The following is a 19,406-nucleotide window of genomic DNA, read 5'->3' as shown; positions in this document are numbered from 1 at the left end:
CGATAGTGCATCGATTAGCGCTGCGCTATGAACCTGGCGACCCGGGTTCGTTTCCCGCTCACGGCCAACACCCCCAGCGACGATTATCTGAACCGGTCCTGGGCCTCCCCTAGGTCGACTCAGACTCAATTGAGTACCTGGTGCTGTGTGTTGTAAACATCGCTAGCACTGGGGAGACAAAGGCGGTCGGGCGTGGATACTGGCCACCCCACCACCTCGTGTACCATTCCGGACTTCATAGGCGCTCGCTAACAGCACTTGCCCCTACAGTCTGTTCGAGGCTACACGAGTGGATCTTTGTCTTTGTTCGCATCGAAACGTCGTCCATGCGTGCTCATCGGAGGTGCTATGTGGGTGTTGCGCTGGCGGTATGTAACGGTGGACGCCGTTGGCGTGTGGGCTGCTGTGGCCGATCGATGTGAACGTCCATTTAGTGGTGGCCACGTGAATCAAGGAAAGTTGAAATTGAGGCCTGAATTTCGTTTTAAAGCTTTCGTGACTGCAGGGATTCATCTTCTTGGTTCTTTCGGTAAAGTCATCACGTAGAAGGGAAGTAATAAAATAATAAAAATAAAACATCATAAAATAATTCTCACGACGTTTCGGCCACAACACAAGCAGCCGTCCTCGACAGAACTGGTCTTCACCTGAGGACGGCTGCTTGTGTTGTGGCCGAAACGTCGTGAGAATTATTTTATTATGTTTTATTTTTATTATTTTATTATTTCCCTTCTACGTGACTTTACCGAAAGAACCAAGAAGTTGAGGCCTGAAGTTTGGCGAATGACGACTGGACGATCCGATGGCTGCCACTCACAGACACCAACCATCACCATCATCACTTCCAACATCATCATCATCGTCGCTTCCATCACCTCCATCATCACCACCACCACCATAATCGCCTCCATCATCACCACCGCCATCATTACCACTACCTCCATCATCATCATTACCTCCATCACCACCTCCATCGTTCCATTTCCATCACTGCCATTTCCACCATCAACACTACACTGTGGTGACCCACCAATACCCCTGACGTCTCTTTGTGAGTCCATGGGTCTCTGTGTGAGTATATGGATCTCTGTGTGTCTATGATTCTCTGTGTGAGTCTATGGGTCTCTGTGTGAGTCTATGAGTCTCCGTGTGAGTCTATGGGTCTCCGTGTGAGTCTATGGGTCTCCGTGTGAGTCTATGGGTCTCTGTGTGAGTTTATGAGTCTCCGTTAGAGTCTATGGGTCTCTGTGTGAGTCTATGGGTCTCTGTGTGAGTCTATGGGTCTCCGTGTGAGTCTATGGGTCTCTGTGTGAGTCTATGGGACTCTGTGTGAGTCTATGAGTCTCCGCGTGAGTCTATGGGTCTCCGTGTGAGTCTATGGGTCTCCGTGTGAGTCTATGTGTCTCTGTGTGAGTCTATGGGTCTCCGCGTGAGTCTATGGGTCTCTGTGTGAGTCTATGGGTCTCCGCGTGAGTCTACGTGTCTCTGTGTGAGTCTACGTGTCTCTGTGTGAGTCTATGGGTCTCCGCGTGAGTCTATGAGTCTCTGTGTGAGTCTATGAATCTCTGTGTGAGTCTATGGGTCTCCGCGTGAGTCTACGTGTCTCTGTGTGAGTCTACGTGTCTCTGTGTGAGTCTATGGGTCTCTGTGAGTCTATGGGTCTCTGTGTGAGTCTATGGGTGGCTGTGTGAGTCTATGGGTCTCTGTGTGAGTCTATGAGTCTCTGCGTGAGTCTATGGGTCTCTATGTGAGTCTATGGGTCTCTATGTGAGTCTATGGGTCTCTGTGTGAGTCTATGAGTCTCTGCGTGAGTCTATGGGTCTCTATGTGAGTCTATGGGTCTCTATGTGAGTCTATGGGTCTCTGTGTGAGTCTATGAGTCTCTGCGTGAGTCTATGGGTCTCCGTGTGAGTCTATGGGTCTCTATGTGAGTCTATGGGTCTCTGTGTGAGTCTATGAGTCTTTGTGCAAGTCTATGAGTCTCTGTGTGAGTCTATGAGTCTCTGTGTGAGTCTATGAGTCTCTGTGTGAGTCTATGGGTCTCCGCGTGAGTCTACGTGTCTCTGTGTGAGTCTACGTGTCTCTGTGTGAGTCTATGGGTCTCTGTGAGTCTATGGGTCTCTGTGTGAGTCTATGGGTGGCTGTGTGAGTCTATGGGTCTCTGTGTGAGTCTATGAGTCTCTGCGTGAGTCTATCGGTCTCCGTGTGAGTCTATGGGTCTCTGCGTGAGTCTATGAGTCTTTGTGCAAGTCTATGAGTCTCTGTGTGAGTCTATGAGTCTCTGTGTGAGTCTATGAGTCTCCGTTAGAGTCTATGGGTCTCTGCAAGAGTCTATGGGTCTCTGTGTGAGTCTATGGGTCTCTGCGCGAATCTATTGGTCTCTGTGTGAGTCTACGTGTCTTCCGTTAGAGTCTATGGGTCTCCGCGTGAGTCTATGGGTCTCTGTTTAAGCAGTGCTCTCTCATCGTCTCCGATAAGACACATTGTAAACCCACCGGGAGAGAGAGAGAGACACACACACAGACCCAGCGTTGGAACACAGCCTCTGTGCTGCGTTGAATCTGATGCGTTCTCACTGACAAGGGGCCTATCTGTCCACCCTGTCCCCTAGGTAGACTCAGCCTCAAGTGAGCACCTGCTGCCGTGTGCAGTAGTGAACATCGCCACTGGGGAGACAAAGGCGGCCGGGCGTGGTGCTGGCCACCCCACCCCCTCGTGTGCCGAGCCGGCCTTCATAGGTGCTCGCTAACAGCACTTGCCCTTAGTTTGTTAATGCTATACGGGGGATCTTTGTCTTTGTGTGTACACATATGTGTGTTTACGTTTGTATACACGTGCGCATGTATGTATACACGTGTGTGTGTGTACACATGCGTGTATGTACACGTTGTGTGTGTGCGTGTACACGTGTGTGTGTACACGTGTGTGTGTACACGTGTGTGTGTACATATGTACACGTGTGTTTACACGTGTGTGTATGTGCACGTGTGTGTGTTTACACGTGTGTGTGTACACGTGTGTGTGTGTACACGTGTGTATGTGTACACGCGTGTGTACACGTGTGTGTGTGTGTGTCAGTTAATCACACGCGCTGGCATTTAACAAACGTAATGAATTAATTAAAACACTCCAGGGCCGATGTGTTTTTGTTTTGCGATGAATCCTTCCTTTGCAGGTGAGTCCTTCATTTCTGGTCACGCAAAATAAATTGTTAAATAATAATAAAATAATAAGCACAACCCCAAAAACCGAACCAAAATCGATCATAACAACAATAACAACAACACACGTAAACAAAACGAACACAACAGCATCATCATCATCATTATTAAAAACAATTTAAATAGTCTCCAAACAACATCAAATTACACGAAAGCAAAAATTAATCAACAAAAAATATTCCATCGTTTAAAATAAGGGAGACGGAGGAGCGGAACGAAGCAACCGATGTGGGGGGCAGAAGAGCAAAAAACATACAAACCGAAAAAAAGATTAAAACCAATAAAATGTTAAAAATAAGAAAAAGAAAAAAATACTTTAAAAAAAATTTACAAAAAAAATCCGTACGGAAGGTAACGAAAGAAAGAACGGAATGGGTAGGTTCGGTTAGGTGGGTGGGTAGGTGGGTAGGTGGGTAGGTGGGTGGGTAGGTGGGTAGGTGGGTGGGTAGGTGGGTGGGTAGGTGGGTGGGTAGGTGGGTGGGTAGGTGGGTGGGTAGGTGGGTGGGTAGGTGGGTGGGTGAGTGAGCCATGAAGCCTTGAAGAAAGAGAGACGTTAACCTTACCTCCTTTTTTACACACTTTTTTCCCCGGCTTTCGAGCACATTCCTTGGATATTCGTTTGACTGCAAAAATGAATAAAATACTAGGGAGTGATAACATAGGCTCGCAGACCGTGGGAAAAGGGGTGGTCGCCCAAAAAATAATCATAATAAAAAATAATAATAATCTTAAATCTTAGCGCGGGCGGGAAAGATAACGTTGGGGGGGGGGGGGTTAAAAGGTGGGAGCGAGCAGCCCATGCGGGGTGGGGGGAGGGGTGGATTGTGACGATGGCCATTGTGATGATGATGATGACGCGTTGCATCAAACTACACAACAACAACAGCAACAACAACAGCAGCCACCACCACCAACAACATCGACAACCAAGCAAGCAACAATCGGCCAGAACTCAACACGATATCGGCCCATTTCGCGACCCGAACTGGTCTTTAGAGGAGATGTCAGCCCGGCCGTCAAACCCGTGACGGTTTAGCCCTCGTTCTTGTCCAGGGAAATTTAGTTTTTCAGGTCCGTACGTGCACAAAAAAGCGTCGTGTGTCTATTCGTTTTGCGTTTCTCTCCATCGCGATGGGACTGCGTGGCATGAACGTTGAAGATTTATAAGGGCGCACCACGGGGTTGACCAACAAGGTCTGAATCGGTCTGTAATAAAAAAAAAACTAAGAATATTAACAGAATTGTTTGTGTGTGGCGGGGGAGGAATCTCTGTGTGAGTCTATGGGTCTCCGTGTGAGTCTATGGGTATCTGTGTGAGTCTATGGGTCTCTGTGTGAGTATATGGATCTCTGTGTGAGTCTATGGGTCGCTGTGTGAGTCTATGGGTCTCTGCGTGAGTCTATGGGTCTCTGTGTGAGTATATGGATCTCTGTGTGAGTCTATGGGTCGCTGTGTGAGTCTATGGGTCTCTGCGTGAGTCTATGGGTCTCTGTGTGAGTCTATGGGTCTCTGTGTGAATCCATGGGTCTCTGTGTGAGTCTATGGGTCTCTGTGTGAGTCTATGGGTCGCTGTGTGAGTCTATGGGTCTCTGTGTGAGTCTATGGGTCTCTGTGTGAGTCTATGGGTCTCTGTGTGAGTCTATGGGTCTCTCTCTGAGTCTATGGGTCTCCGTGTGAGTCTATGGGTCTCTGTCTGAGTCTATGGGTCTCTGTGTGAGTCTGAGTCTCCGTGTGAGTCTATGGTTCTCTGCCTGAGTCTATGGGTCTCTGCGTGAGTCTATGGGTCTCTCTGCGAGTCTATGGGTCTCTGCGTGAGGCTATGGGTCTCTGCGTGAGTCTATGGGTCTCTGCGTGAGTATATGGGTCTCTGTGTGAGTCTATGGGTCTCTGCATGAGTCTATGGGTCCCTGTGCGAGGCCATGGGTCTCAATGTGAGTCTATGGGTCTCTACGCGAATCTATGGGTCTCCATGTGAGTCTGTGGGTCTTTGCGTGAGTCTATGGGTCTTCGTGTGAGTCTATGGGTCTCTGTGCCAGTCTATGAGTCTCTGTGTGAGTGTATGGGTCTCTGTGTGAGTGTATGGGTCTCTGTGTGAGTCTATGGGTCTCCGTGTGAGTCTATTGGTCTCCGTGTGAGTCTATGGGTCTCCGTGTGAGTCTATGGGTCTCTGCGTGAGTCTATGGGTCTCTGCGTGAGTCTATGGGTCTCTGTGTGAGTTTATGGGTCTCTGTGCCAGTCTATGAGTCTCTTTGTTATCTATGGGTCTCTGTTTGAGTCTATTGGTCTCCGTGTGAGTCTATGGGTCTCTGCGTGAGTCTATGGGTCTCTGTGTGAGTCGATGGGTCTCTGTGAGTATATGCGTCTCTGTGTGAGTCTATCGGTCTCTGTGTGAGTTTACGGGCCTCCGTGTGAGTCTATGGGTCTCTGTGTGAGTCTATGAGTCTCCGTGTGAGTCTTTTGGTCTCCGTGTGAGTTTATGGGTCTCTGCATGAGTCTATGTGTCTCTGCGTGAGTCTATGCGTCTCTGTGTGAGTCTATGGGTGTCTGCATGAGTCTATCGGTCTCCATGTGAGTGTATGGGTCTCTGCACGAATCTATGGGTCTCCATGTGAGTATGTGGGTCTTTGCGTGAGTCTATGGGTCTCTGTGTGAGTTTATGGGTCTCTGTGCCAGTCTATGAGTCTCTTTGTTATCTATGGGTCTCTGTGTGAGTCTATGGGTCTCTGTGTGAGTCTATTGGTCTCCGTGTGAGTCTATGGCTCTCTGTGTGAGTTTATGAGTATCCGTGTGAGTCTATAGGTCTCTGCGTGAGTCTATGGGTCTCTGCGTAAGTCTATGAGTCTCCGTGTAAATCTATGGGTCTCCGTGTGAGTCTATGGGTCTCTGCGTGAGTCTATGGGTCTCTGTGTGAGTCTATTGGTCTCCGTGTGAGTCTATGGGTCTCTGTGTGAGTCTATGGGTCTCCGTGTGAGTCTATGGGTCTCCGTGTGGGTCTATGGCTCTCTGCGTGAGTCTATGGGTCTCTGTGTGAGTCTATGGGTGTCTACATTAGTCTATCGGTCTCCATGTGAGTGTATGGGTCTCTGCGTGGGTCTATGGGTTTCTGCGCGAATCTATGGTTCTCCATGTGAGTCTGTGGGTCTTTGCGTGAGTCTATGGGTCTCTGCGTGAGTCTATGGGTCTCTGTGTGAGTTTATGGGTCTCTGTGCCAGTCTATGAGTCTCTTTGTTATCTATGGGTCTCTGTGTGAGTCTATTTGTCTCCGTGTGAGTCTATGGGTCTCTGTGTGAGTCTATGGGTCTCTGTGAGTCTATGCGTCTTTGTGTGACTCTATGGGTATCTGTGTGAGTTTACGGGTCTCTGTGCCAGTCCATTAGTCTCTTTGTTATCTATGGGTCTCTGTGTGAGTCTATTGGTCTCCGTGTGAGTCTATGGGTCTCTGCGTGAGTCTATTGGTCTCTGTGTGAGTCTATTGGTCTCCGCGTGAGTCTATGGGTCTCTGCGTGAGTCTATGGTCGAGTAGCCCACACAGCTCACAGCAGCAGCAGCAGCTACGAAGGGTGGTGGACAACCCACGCCAAATCGCCCCCCACCCTCGCTGCTGACCCGCATCAGCCTGGGACCTCGTTGAGTTTTGGGAGATTTTTTTTTATTTCTGCTGCTGCTGCTGCTGGGGGGAGGGGCGAGGGGCGAGGGGAGGGGAGGGGGGGAGTGGGCAGGGTTAGCGGGACGCGATGGGATGGGCGAGTCGAGGTTGGGCGCGATCGTGGATGGCGGTCTGAGCGTGCGCACACACACACAGACAAAGATCCCCAGTGGCGATGTTTACTGCACCACCGCACCGAGGTACTCATTCGAGGCTGAGTCGACCTAGGGGAGGCCCACCACCGGTTTAGATAATCGTCAGCGTTGTTGGCTGTGGACGTGAATCGAACGTGGGTGGATTCGCAGCGCAGCGCGCTAACCACTGTGCCACCACTCCCCACACGCAAAGACAAAGATCCCCCGTATAACCTCAACAGACTGTAGGGGCAAGTGCTGTTAGCGAGCACCTATGAAGGGCGGCACGGCACACGAGGGGGTGGGTGGCCAGCACCACGCCCGGCCGCCTTTGTCTCCCCAGTGGCGATGTTCACTACACACCGCACCAGGTACTCATTTGAGGCTGAGTCGATCTAGGGGTAGGGCCCAGATAATTCGTGGCCCTGAGCTGGGAATCGAACTCGGCATCTCTCCGTCGAGCTCGTGACGCGGCAGCGCTAACCGCTGCACCACCGCTCCCCCCCCCAGCCACCACCAGCCACAGACACACACACACAGACACACACACAGACAGACACACACACACACAGACGCGCACACACAGACACACACACACACAGACGCGCACACACAGACACACACACAGACACACACACACACACAGACACACACACAGACGCGCACACACACACACACAGACACACACACAGACACACACACACAGACACACACACACAGACGCGCACACACACAGACACACACACACACAGACACACACACACAGACAGTAGTGGTGGTGTAGTGAGCGGTGGGTGTAGTGGTTAGCGCTACGCTCCCCTACGAAACCCGGCGACCCGAGTTCGATTCCCGCTCACGGCCACCAACACCACCGGTGACGATTATCTGAACCGGTCCTGGGCCTCCCCTAGGTCGACTCAGCCTCAAACGAGTATCTGGTGTAGCGGTGTGAAGTGAACATCGTCACTGGGGAGACAAAGGCGGCCGGGCGGTGTGCTGGTAGCAACCAACCCCCTGGGTCTGGGTGTCTCTCTCTCAGTGGGTTCACGATGGCCGTGTCAGAGACACTGCGAGGCTGGGTTCGAGCCCTGGGTCTGGGTGTCTCTCTCACAGTGGGTTCACGATGGCCGTGTCAGAGACACTGAGAGGCTGAGTTCGAGCCCTGGGTCTGGGTGTCTCTCTCTCAGTGGGTTCACGATGGCCGTGTCGGAGACACTGAGAGGCTGAGTTCGAGCCCTGGGTCTGGGTGTCTCTCTCTCAGTGGGTTCACGATGGCCGTGTCGGAGACACTGAGAGGCTGGGTTCGAGCCCTGGGTTTGGGTGTCTCTCTCTCTCAGTGGGTTCACGATGGCCGTGTCGGAGACACTGAGAGGCTGGGTTCGAGCCCTGGGTCTGGGTGTCTCAGTGGGTTCATGATGGCCGTGTCGGAGACACTGAGAGGCTGGGTTCGAGCCCTGGGTCTGGGTGTCTCTCTCTCTCTCAAAGGGTTCACGATGGTCGTGTCAGAGACACTGCGAGGCTGGGTTCGAGCCCTGGGTCTGGGTGTCTCAGTGGGTTCATGATGGCCGTGTCGGAGACACTGCGAGGCTGGCTTCGAGCCCTGGGTCTGGGTGTCTCAGTGGGTTCATGATGGCTGTGTCGGAGACACTGAGGGACTGGGTTCGAGCCCTGGGTCTGGGTGTCTCTCTCATTGGGTTCACAATGGCCGTGTCGGAGACACTAAGAGGCTGGGTTCGAGCCCTGGGTCTGGGTGTCTCTCTCTCTCTCAAAGGGTTCACGATGGCCGTGTCAGAGACACTGCGAGGCTGGGTTCGAGCCCTGGGTCTGGGTGTCTCAGTGGGTTCACGATGGCCGTGTCAGAGACACTGAGATGCTGGGTTCGAGTCCTGGGTCTGGGTGTCTCTCTCTCAGTGGGTTCACGATGGCCGTGTCGGAGACACTGAGAGGCTGGGTTGGAGCCCTGGGTCTGGGTGTCTCTCTCCGTGGGTTCATGATGGCCGTGTCAGAGACACTGAGATCCTGGGTTCAAGCCCTGGGTCTGGGTGTCTCTCTCTCTCAGTGGGTTCACGATGGCCGTGTCAGAGACACTGAGATGTTGGGTTCGAGCCCTGGGTCTGGGTGTCTCTCTCTCAGTGGGTTCACGATGGCCATGTCGGAGACACTGAGAGGCTAGGTTGGAGCCCTGGGTCTGGGTGTCTCTCTCCGTGGGTTCACGATGGCCGTGTCAGAGACACTACGATGCTGGGTTCGAGCCCTGGGTCTGGGTGTCTCAGTGGGTTCACGATGGCCGTGTCAGAGACACTGAGATCCTGGGTTCAAGCCCTGGGTCTGGGTGTCTCAGTGGGTTCACGATGGCCGTGTCAGAGACACTGACATCCTGGGTTCAAGCCCTGGTTCTGGGTGTCTCTCTCTCTCTCAGTGGGTTCACGATGGCCGTGTCAGAGACACTGAGAGGCTGATTTCGAGCCCTGGGTCTGGGTGTCTCAGTGGGTTCACGATGGCCGTGTCAGAGACACTGAGAGGCTGAGTTCGAGCCCTGGGTCTGGGTGTCTCTCTCTCTCTCAAAGGGTTCACGATGGCCGTGTCAGAGACACTGCGAGGCTGGGTTCGAGCCCTGGGTCTGGGTGTCTCAGTGGGTTCACGATGGCCGTGTCAGAGACACTGAGATGCTGGGTTCGAGTCCTGGGTCTGGGTGTCTCTCTCTCAGTGGGTTCACGATGGCCGTGTCGGAGACACTGAGAGGCTGGGTTGGAGCCCTGGGTCTGGGTGTCTCTCTCTCAGTGGGTTCACGATGGCCATGTCGGAGACACTGAGAGGCTAGGTTGGAGCCCTGGGTCTGGGTGTCTCTCTCCGTGGGTTCACGATGGCCGTGTCAGAGACACTGCGATGCTGGGTTCGAGCCCTGGGTCTGGGTGTCTCAGTGGGTTCACGATGGCCGTGTCAGAGACACTGAGATCCTGGGTTCAAGCCCTGGGTCTGGGTGTCTCAGTGGGTTCACGATGGCCGTGTCAGAGACACTGCGATGCTGGGTTCGAGCCCTGGGTCTGGGTGTCTCTCTCTCAGTGGGTTCACGATGGCCATGTCGGAGACACTGAGAGGCTAGGTTGGAGCCCTGGGTCTGGGTGTCTCTCTCCGTGGGTTCACGATGGCCGTGTCAGAGACACTGCGATGCTGGGTTCGAGCCCTGGGTCTGGGTGTCTCAGTGGGTTCACGATGGCCGTGTCAGAGACACTGAGATCCTGGGTTCAAGCCCTGGGTCTGGGTGTCTCAGTGGGTTCACGATGGCCGTGTCAGAGACACTGACATCCTGGGTTCAAGCCCTGGTTCTGGGTGTCTCTCTCTCTCTCAGTGGGTTCACGATGGCCGTGTCAGAGACACTGAGAGGCTGATTTCGAGCCCTGGGTCTGGGTGTCTCAGTGGGTTCACGATGGCCGTGTCAGAGACACTGAGAGGCTGAGTTCGAGCCCTGGGTCTGGGTGTCTCTCTCTCTCTCAAAGGGTTCACGATGGCCGTGTCAGAGACACTGCGAGGCTGGGTTCGAGCCCTGGGTCTGGGTGTCTCAGTGGGTTCACGATGGCCGTGTCAGAGACACTGAGATGCTGGGTTCGAGTCCTGGGTCTGGGTGTCTCTCTCTCAGTGGGTTCACGATGGCCGTGTCGGAGACACTGAGAGGCTGGGTTGGAGCCCTGGGTCTGGGTGTCTCTCTCCGTGGGTTCATGATGGCCGTGTCAGAGACACTGAGATCCTGGGTTCAAGCCCTGGGTCTGGGTGTCTCTCTCTCTCAGTGGGTTCACGATGGCCGTGTCAGAGACACTGAGATGTTGGGTTCGAGCCCTGGGTCTGGGTGTCTCTCTCTCAGTGGGTTCACGATGGCCATGTCGGAGACACTGAGAGGCTAGGTTGGAGCCCTGGGTCTGGGTGTCTCTCTCCGTGGGTTCACGATGGCCGTGTCAGAGACACTGCGATGCTGGGTTCGAGCCCTGGGTCTGGGTGTCTCAGTGGGTTCACGATGGCCGTGTCAGAGACACTGAGATCCTGGGTTCAAGCCCTGGGTCTGGGTGTCTCAGTGGGTTCACGATGGCCGTGTCAGAGACACTGACATCCTGGGTTCAAGCCCTGGTTCTGGGTGTCTCTCTCTCTCTCAGTGGGTTCACGATGGCCGTGTCAGAGACACTGAGAGGCTGATTTCGAGCCCTGGGTCTGGGTGTCTCAGTGGGTTCACGATGGCCGTGTCAGAGACACTGAGAGGCTGAGTTCGAGCCCTGGGTCTGGGTGTCTCTCTCTCAGTGGGTTCACGATGGCCGTGTCGGAGACACTGAGAGGCTGAGTTCGAGCCCTGGGTCTGGGTGTCTCTCTCTCAGTGGGTTCACGATGGCGGTGTCGGAGACACTGAGAGGCTGGGTTCGAGCCCTGGGTTTGGGTGTCTCTCTCTCTCAGTGGGTTCCCGATGGCCGTGTCGGAGACAATGAGAGGCTGGGTTCGAGCCCTGGGTCTGGGTGTCTCAGTGGGTTCACGATGGCCGTGTCGGAGACACTGAGGGACTGGGTTCGAGCCCTGTGTCTGGGTGTTTCTCTCATTGGGTTCACAATGGCCGTGTCGGAGACACTGAGAGGCAGGGTTCGAGCCCTGGGTCTGGGTGTCTCTCTCAGTGGGCTCACGATGGCCGTGTCAGAGACACTGCGAGGCTGGTTTCGAGCCCTGGGTCTGGGTGTCTCAGTGGGTTCATGATGGCCGTGTCGGAGACACTGAGGGACTGGGTTCGAGCCCTGGGTCTGGGTGTCTCTCTCATTGGGTTCACAATGGCCGTGTCGGAGACACTGAGAGGCTGGGTTCGAGCCCTGGGTCTGGGTGCCTCTCTCTCTCTCAAAGGGTTCACGATGGCCGTGTCAGAGACACTGCAAGGCTGGGTTCGAGCCCTGGGTCTGGGTGTCTCAGTGGGTTCACGATGGCCGTGTCAGAGACACTGAGATGCTGGGTTCGAGTCCTGGGTCTGGGTGTCTCTCTCTCAGTGGGTCACGATGGCCGTGTCGGAGACACTGAGAGGCTGGGTTGGAGCCCTGGGTCTGGGTGTCTCTCTCCGTGGGTTCATGATGGCCGTGTCAGAGACACTGAGATGCTGGGTTCGAGCCCTGGGTCTGGGTGTCTCTCTCTCAGTGGGTTCACGATGGCCATGTCGGAGACACTGAGAGGCTAGGTTGGAGCCCTGGGTCTGGGTGTCTCTAGGTTCACGATGGCCGTGTCAGAGACACTGCGATGCTGGGTTCGAGCCCTGGGTCTGGGTGTCTCAGTGGGTTCACGATGGCCGTGTCAGAGACACTGAGATCCTGGGTTCAAGCCCTGGGTCTGGGTGTCTCAGTGGGTTCACGATGGCCGTGTCAGAGACACTGAGAGGCTGATTTCGAGCCCTGGGTATGGGTGTCTCAGTGGGTTCACGATGGCCGTGTCAGAGACACTGAGAGGCTGAGTTCGAGCCCTGGGTCTGGGTGTCTCAGTGGGTTCACGATGGCCGTGTCAGAGACACTGAGATCCTGGGTTCAAGCCCTGGGTCTGGGTGTCTCAGTGGGTTCACGATGGCCGTGTCAGAGACACTGATATCCTGGGTTCAAGCCCTGGGTCTGGGTGTCTCTCTCTCTCTCAGTGGGTTCACGATGGCCGTGTCAGAGACACTGAGCGGCTGGGTTCGAGCCCTGGGTCTCGGTGTCTCTCTCTCATGGGGTTCACGGTGGCCGTGTCAGAGACACTGAAGCCCTGGGTTTTAGTGCAGTGAGTTAATGGTCTCCGCCTGGTAACCAATGACTCACGGGGGGAGAGATCCATCGGTACCGGTGGCAATCGCCTCTTTCAAACCTTTTTTACTACTTTTTTTATTATCAGGTATGGCCCCTCTGAGTTACGTGGCTCTTTTTAAGAAGCGACTGGCTACCAAATGATATCAGTTCGACGAAGTAGCACATCATCATCACGTTGACATTTATAGAGGCAGCCAAATCCTCTAAACGTGTGATGTTGATTCTAAATGTGAAAAAAAACAAGAGGTCCCCGAGATAAAATCCACTCGATCATGGGGAGAGAGACACAAACTCGAAATATACAGCAGCAGGCGTCGTCAGTGTCGAAATTGAACCCACGCCCTCCTGTATACAAGGCGAGGTAGTCAACATCTCCAAGCCACCGTGATGACGACGAGAGAGAGACTTAGACTCCGAGTATACAGCAGCAGGCGTCACCAGGGTCAAGATCGAACCCACGCGCCTCCTTTACACCAGGCGAGGTAGTTAACATCTCCTAGCCATCGTCATGATGATGTGAGAGAAAGAGACGCAAACTCCAAATATACAGCAGCAGGCGTCGTCAGGGTCGGAATCGAACCCACGTCCTCCTGCATACCAGGCGAGGTAGTTAACATCTCCTAGCCACAGTGATGATGACGAGAGAGAGAGACGCAGAATCCAAGTATACAGCAGCAGGCGTCGTCTGGGTCGGGATCGAACCCACAACCTCCTCCTGTATACCAGGCGAGTGGGCCTCACCTGGTTAAAAAAAACAATTAGTTTGAATACTCTTAGTTCTTTCGGTAAAGTCACGTAGGTAATTTTTTTTATTAAAGTTATTTTTTTTTTAGAAATTTTAATGTCATTTTTTACCTACGTGACTTTACCGAAAGAATAAAAAAAAATCTTTTAATTTAATTATTTTTACCTACGTGACTTTACCGAAAGGATTAAAAGTAATTTTTAAAAATTTAAATAAAATTTTTTTTTTACCTACGTGACTTTACTGAAAGAACTAAGAGTATGAATCCTTGCAATCACGAAAGCTTCAAATCTAGAATTAGTTTTAAACTGCCGCAGACTCCTAGGAGCTGCGTCATCACCCTGGTGGCAGAAAGATAAATAAATCCGCGAGTTTCTTTGCCCCTTCCCCACTCCAATTCGCCCGCGCAGGATACATGGGTATAGAATGACGTCGCAGTGTCATGAATGACGTCGCAGTGTCATGAATGACGTCACAGTGAGCGTGAGGGGGGGGGGCAGAGGCAGAGGTCGCAAACGGGTTTTGATTCCTTGCCCGTACCCGTACCCGGCCGCACCAGGGTCGCAAACGGCTACCCGTACCCGTGCCCGGCCGGGTACGGTTAGCCGGGTATCGGGTAGGGTACGGGTATCGGGTACCCGGTTGCGACCTCTGGGCAGAGGTACGTCCCGACGTCTACGCATGTGGGTCCACATAGCGCACATCAGTCAAGGTACAGCTGCAGTGGAAGGCTGATCGATGCCCGGGTGCGGTCAAGGGATGGCTCCCTTATTGGTCAACCACGTTATGTCTGCCGATGATCTGATGATTGCTGCTCACTCAGAGGAGGAATTGGAGGCGCTGCTGCTGAACCTGGAGAGTGCCACTAAGAGGTGGGGCCTTACCATCAGCCCCAACAAAACTAAGCACCTGCCCAACAAAACTAAGCACCTGCCTGGGTATTTTGACAGCAGAGGTCTCACTCCGAATCAGTCGAGTGGCATTATCTTTTCGTCAGCTGCATAACGCTGTGTGGAAGCGACCTGGTCTGTCGCTCCACACGAAGCTTCGTGTCTTCTCGGCCATGGTCATTCCCTACCTTCTCTACGCTTGCGAAACTCGGAGCCCACGAAAGGAAAACCTGTGCTGGTTTGAATCATTCAAGCTGGCCCTGCCTACGATCCGTCCTGGCTTTAGCCAGGACGGATTGTGTGAGGAGCTCACAGATCCTTGGAAGATCTGGACACAGTCCCATCAGTGAGCTCCATCCAGCAGACAAGGCTGCGTTGGCTGGGTGACATAACCTGCATGGCCAAACAGCTTATGTTTGGACGAATAGAGGGGGCTACACGGGCGCGGTATTGGCTGGAAAAGAAATTGAATGATGTTGTACAGGTGGATGTGGTGCTGAGTGGACTTGCCAATGACCAGTACCAGCGGTGTTATGATCATCCTCTGTGGAGGAGGCTCGTGAAGGATGCTGTTACTGCTACTGGGAAGTTTGAGGACCTCCGGCAACAACAACGGATGGCAGAGGAGCGACGCTCACAACAACGAGCGGAGCGTCGGGCGGCTAAAAGACAGCAAGTTGGCACAGTAGGGGGCACAGGTGTTGCATCGGACACTGATCTCAGTCAGTCCACTCGTGGCACCTGCTGGGTCTGTCCGGGACCTCCTGCCAGCGGGCCCTCGACACTTCATGTGGGGTCAAAGTGCACCTAGCCTGGCACAAGCGCCGTGGTAATGTTACTGTCACTAATCTGTGAACGGTGTTTGGTGTTGTGTGAGTCTATGGTTCTCATTGCGAGTCAATGGGTCTCTGTGTGAGTCTAATCATCATCATCGTCGTCATCGCCATCGTTATCATCATCGTCATTATTATCATCATCATCATCGTCATCATGATTGTCATCATCATCGTCGTCGTTATTATCATCATCATCATCATGATTGTCATCATCGTCATCATCGTCGTTATTATCATCGTCATCGTCCTCATCATCATCATCCTCAATATCGTCATCGTCGTCATCATCGTCATCATCATCCTCAATATCGTCATCGTCGCCATCGTCGTCATCATCATCCTCAATATCGCTATCGTCACCGTCGTCATCATCATCCTCAATATTGTCATCGTCGCCATCGTCGTCATCATCATCCGCATATCGTCATCGTCGTCATCATCATCCTCAATATCGTCATTGTCGTCATCATCATCCTCAATATCGTCATCGTCGCCATCATCATCGTCATCAACTGGCCTAAGCGAGGCTACAAATTGGAAGGAGACACGGACATCGAGCAGCACTTTACCGTGTAACGATGTCCCCCCCACCCCCCACCACCTTCACCGCGGTTAATAACATCGACACGTGGAGAGTTTTGATTTATCGGTCTCAGTTCGCCCTCTACCCGCCACCTACCCCCATCACAATCACCCACAAAAACCACAACAACCACAACAACAACCACAACAACCACGTCGGCAACATACATCCGCACAGGGACACCGATCGATGGTGGCATGGGTGAGAAGCGATGGGGAATTCGCGAGGCCCCAACGGTCGCGACAACGCGGTCGACTTCAAACGCTTTGTATTTTTTTTCCTTAAAGAAAACATTTTGCAATCTCACAAATTGTTTCTTTCTTTCAAGTTTTTACATCCACCAAGCTGTGCTCCCCCGTGTCCTCACCCGCGTTCAGAAGATTTGAATCAAATGGCTCTGGCCTACGGCGCCAAAGGCTTTGCGACAAGCTGCGTGCGTCATCTGGTCCAACACCATGTGAGACTAGGGTCTAAGGAAAGCTGTCTCAGGTGTGGACCAATCAACTTCAAGGACAGTGCACATACATTATCAGAGTTATGTTTTTGTTTGCATTATGACTGCTGGTATTGTGGTCTATGCAAACATGACTCCTCGTAAAAAAGGTGTCAGTTTTGTTGCCAGATAGAAGGGTAAAAAAACAATTATCATATTTTGCTACTGCCAAATGAGGTTTCAATGGTGTAAATGCTTACCCCGAGCTCTCATACTCTGATGGTGCATTGTCTTTGAGTTGTGCGCCTTTTGGCGTCATCTGGTCCAACACCATGTGAGACTAGGCTCTAAGGAAAGCTGTCTCGGGTGTGGACCAATCAACTTTAAGGACAGTGCATACATTATCAGAGTTATGTTTTTTGTTTGCATTATGACCGCAGGTATTGTGGTCTATGCAAACATGACTCCTCGTAAAAAAGGTGTCAGTTTTGTTGCCAGATTAAAGGGTAAAAAAACAATTATCAACGGGGGAAGTTCAACCTCTGTAGGCCCCAACGCTTCCTCTGTAGCTCACGTCACTTCCTCTGTAGGGCACGTCACTTCCTCTGTAGGTCACGTCACTTCCTCTGTAGACCACGCCCCTTCCTCTGTAAGCCCCGCCCTTTCCTCTTTTGGTCTCATCACTTCCTGTTCTTAGGTTTTTTTCGGTAAAGTCACGTAGGTAAAAAATTAAAATTTAAATTAATTAAAGTAAAATTAAATAAAAATCACGACGTTTCGGAGGCAACACAAGCTTCCGTCTTGTTTTTTATTTTATTTTACTTTTATTAATTTTAATTTAAACTTTTTACCTACGTGACTTTACCGAAAAACCTAAGAATATGAATACTTGCAGTCACGAAAGCTTCAAATCTAGAATCGTCACGTAGAAGGGAAGTAATACAATAATAAAAATAAAACATAATAAATAATTCTCACGACGTTTTGGCCACAACGCAAGCAGCCGTCCTCAGGTGAAGAACAGGTCTGTCGGAAAACCCCATTCAGACGCTGTCTTTCCGACAGACCTGGTCTTCACCTGAGGACGTCTGCTTGCGTTGTGGCCGAAACGTCGTGAGAATTATTTTATTATGTTTATTTTTATTATGTTATTACCAGAGGTGTGGACTCGAGTCATGTGACTTGGACTCGAGTCAGACTCGAGTCATGAATTTGATGACTTGCGACTCGACTTGGACTTGCATAACAATGACTTTGTCCCACCTATGAGATGTGGACTCGAGTCATGTGACTTGGACTCGAGTCAGACTCGAGTCATGAATTTGATGACTTGCGACTCGACTTGGACTTGCATAACAATGACTTTGTCCCACCTCTGGTTATTACTTCCCTTCTACGTGACTTTACCGAAAGAGCCAAGAAGATGAATCCCTGCAGTCACGAAAGCTTTAAATCGAAATTTGGGCACAGAATTGTTTCTGGTCGCATTTTTATATTTCTCTGTGCTCTGTCCTGAAACTAATCCGTAGGCTACACCAGCGTCAAGCGGCCGGCGGTTATCAGTCTCTGAGAAGCTTTGTGAGGATTTGTAAATTTGATGTCCAGCACATTTAACAAAGGGTTACGGTTTGTCCCATTTCTGATATTACACAACATGGACTGTACCAACTGCAGCTGGCATGTCGGGCGCGCTGGACGATACCATCGCAACCTACGGCGTGGGTGGGGGGAGACTGGTGCAAATTATAATTTCTAAGATTTTTTTGAGTTTGTGTCAATTATTTGGATGATTTTGATTTAAAGCTTTCGTGACTGCAGGGATTCATGTTCTTGGTTCTTTCGGTAAAGTCACGTAGAAGGGAAATAATACAATAATATGAATATAAAACAATAAATAAAAATTACATTTCTCACGACGTTTCGACTGCAACACAAGCAATCATCATCAGGTGTGAAATCCACAGCAAGAAAATGTTCTTGTTTTATATTTTTATTATTTAATTATCTCCCTTCTACGTGACTTTACCGAAAGAACCAAGAATATTTGAATGATGATGCCGTTTGTTTTTGCTCCGATCTCTCTTTGCTTCAATGCCTTTACTTTATTTCAATTTTGCTTTCGTCACTTGGGTGACAACCCAGGGTTTGCAAATTCGCAAAATCGACTCTCTCCTGGTCTCTCTGTCACCCTCGTTATGCAAACTGGACACTGGGAGTATGTTTCTCTGTACGGTATCTTTGTGTTTCTATATGTAAAGTATGTCTATGGGTCTCTCTGTATCTATATGGATATCTACGTATCTCTTTGGATGTCTACGTATCTCTATCCGTATCTATCTATATTTTAGGGTCTCGATGTATCTATCTGGCTCTCTATGTATCTCTATGGGTCTCTAAGTATATTCAAGGGTATCTATATATCTTTATGGGTGTCTATGCATCCATATGTATATCTCTGTATATATAAGGGTCTTAATTATCTCTAAGGATCTCTATGTATCTCTATGGGTCTCTATGCATCTCTATCAATCTCTATGTATCTCTCTGTATTTTTATAGATCTCTATGGCTCTCTATGTATCTCTAAGGGTCTCTATGTATCTCTAAGGGTCTCTATGTATCTCTATGGGTCTCTATGTATCTCTATGGGTCTCTATGCATCTTTACGGGTCTCCATGTATCTCTATGGGTCTCCATGTATCTCTATGGGTCTCTATGTGTCTCTATGGATCTCTATGTATCTCTATGGGTCTCTATGTATCTCTAAGGGTCTATATGTATCTCTATGGGTCTCTATGTATCTCTATGGCTCTCTATTTATCTCTAAGGGTCTTTGAAAGAAGAAGAAGAAGCAGCCAGCGGTCGATTCAAGTTCGCTCCTGGATTCCCAGGACCCACCACCGCCTCCCACCACCCACCCCACCCGACCGTGTGCGTCCCATTGGACAATCGCGGTCCAATGGGTGGTGGCGTTTGTTGACATTTCGCGCGGGTGGAAAGTGAGGCAGGGGCCTGTCTATCAGCCCACGGCAGCCAGGAGATGTTGACTACCTCGCCTGGTGTGCAGGAGGTCGTGGGTTCAATCCTGACCCTGACGATGCCTATTGCTGTGTTTTTGGAGTCTGCGTGT

General features: G+C 51.3%; 1 protein-coding gene across 8 annotated transcripts in view; it reads right to left on the bottom strand.

The window, feature by feature from the left end:
- Positions 1 to 19,406, bottom strand: part of LOC144952336 (neuroligin-3-like) — a 134,311-nt gene that overhangs the window by 86,267 nt on the left and 28,638 nt on the right. For 4 of the 8 annotated variants that reach the window (XM_078882699.1, XM_078882707.1, XM_078882700.1 and 1 more), the window contains exon 3: positions 3,785 to 3,844. The exons of the other annotated variants lie outside the window; for them this stretch is intronic. In XM_078882699.1, the coding sequence (XP_078738825.1) occupies positions 3,785 to 3,844 (60 nt within the window). The remainder of the gene's footprint in view (positions 1 to 3,784; positions 3,845 to 19,406) is intronic. 8 annotated transcript variants of the gene reach the window in all.

Source organism: Lampetra fluviatilis, chromosome 67 (genome assembly GCF_964198595.1).
Source record: "Lampetra fluviatilis chromosome 67, kcLamFluv1.1, whole genome shotgun sequence".
NCBI lineage: Eukaryota > Metazoa > Chordata > Hyperoartia > Petromyzontiformes > Petromyzontidae > Lampetra > Lampetra fluviatilis.
Note: the sequence above shows the minus strand (reverse complement) of the source record. Positions and strands in the feature narration are given on the sequence as shown.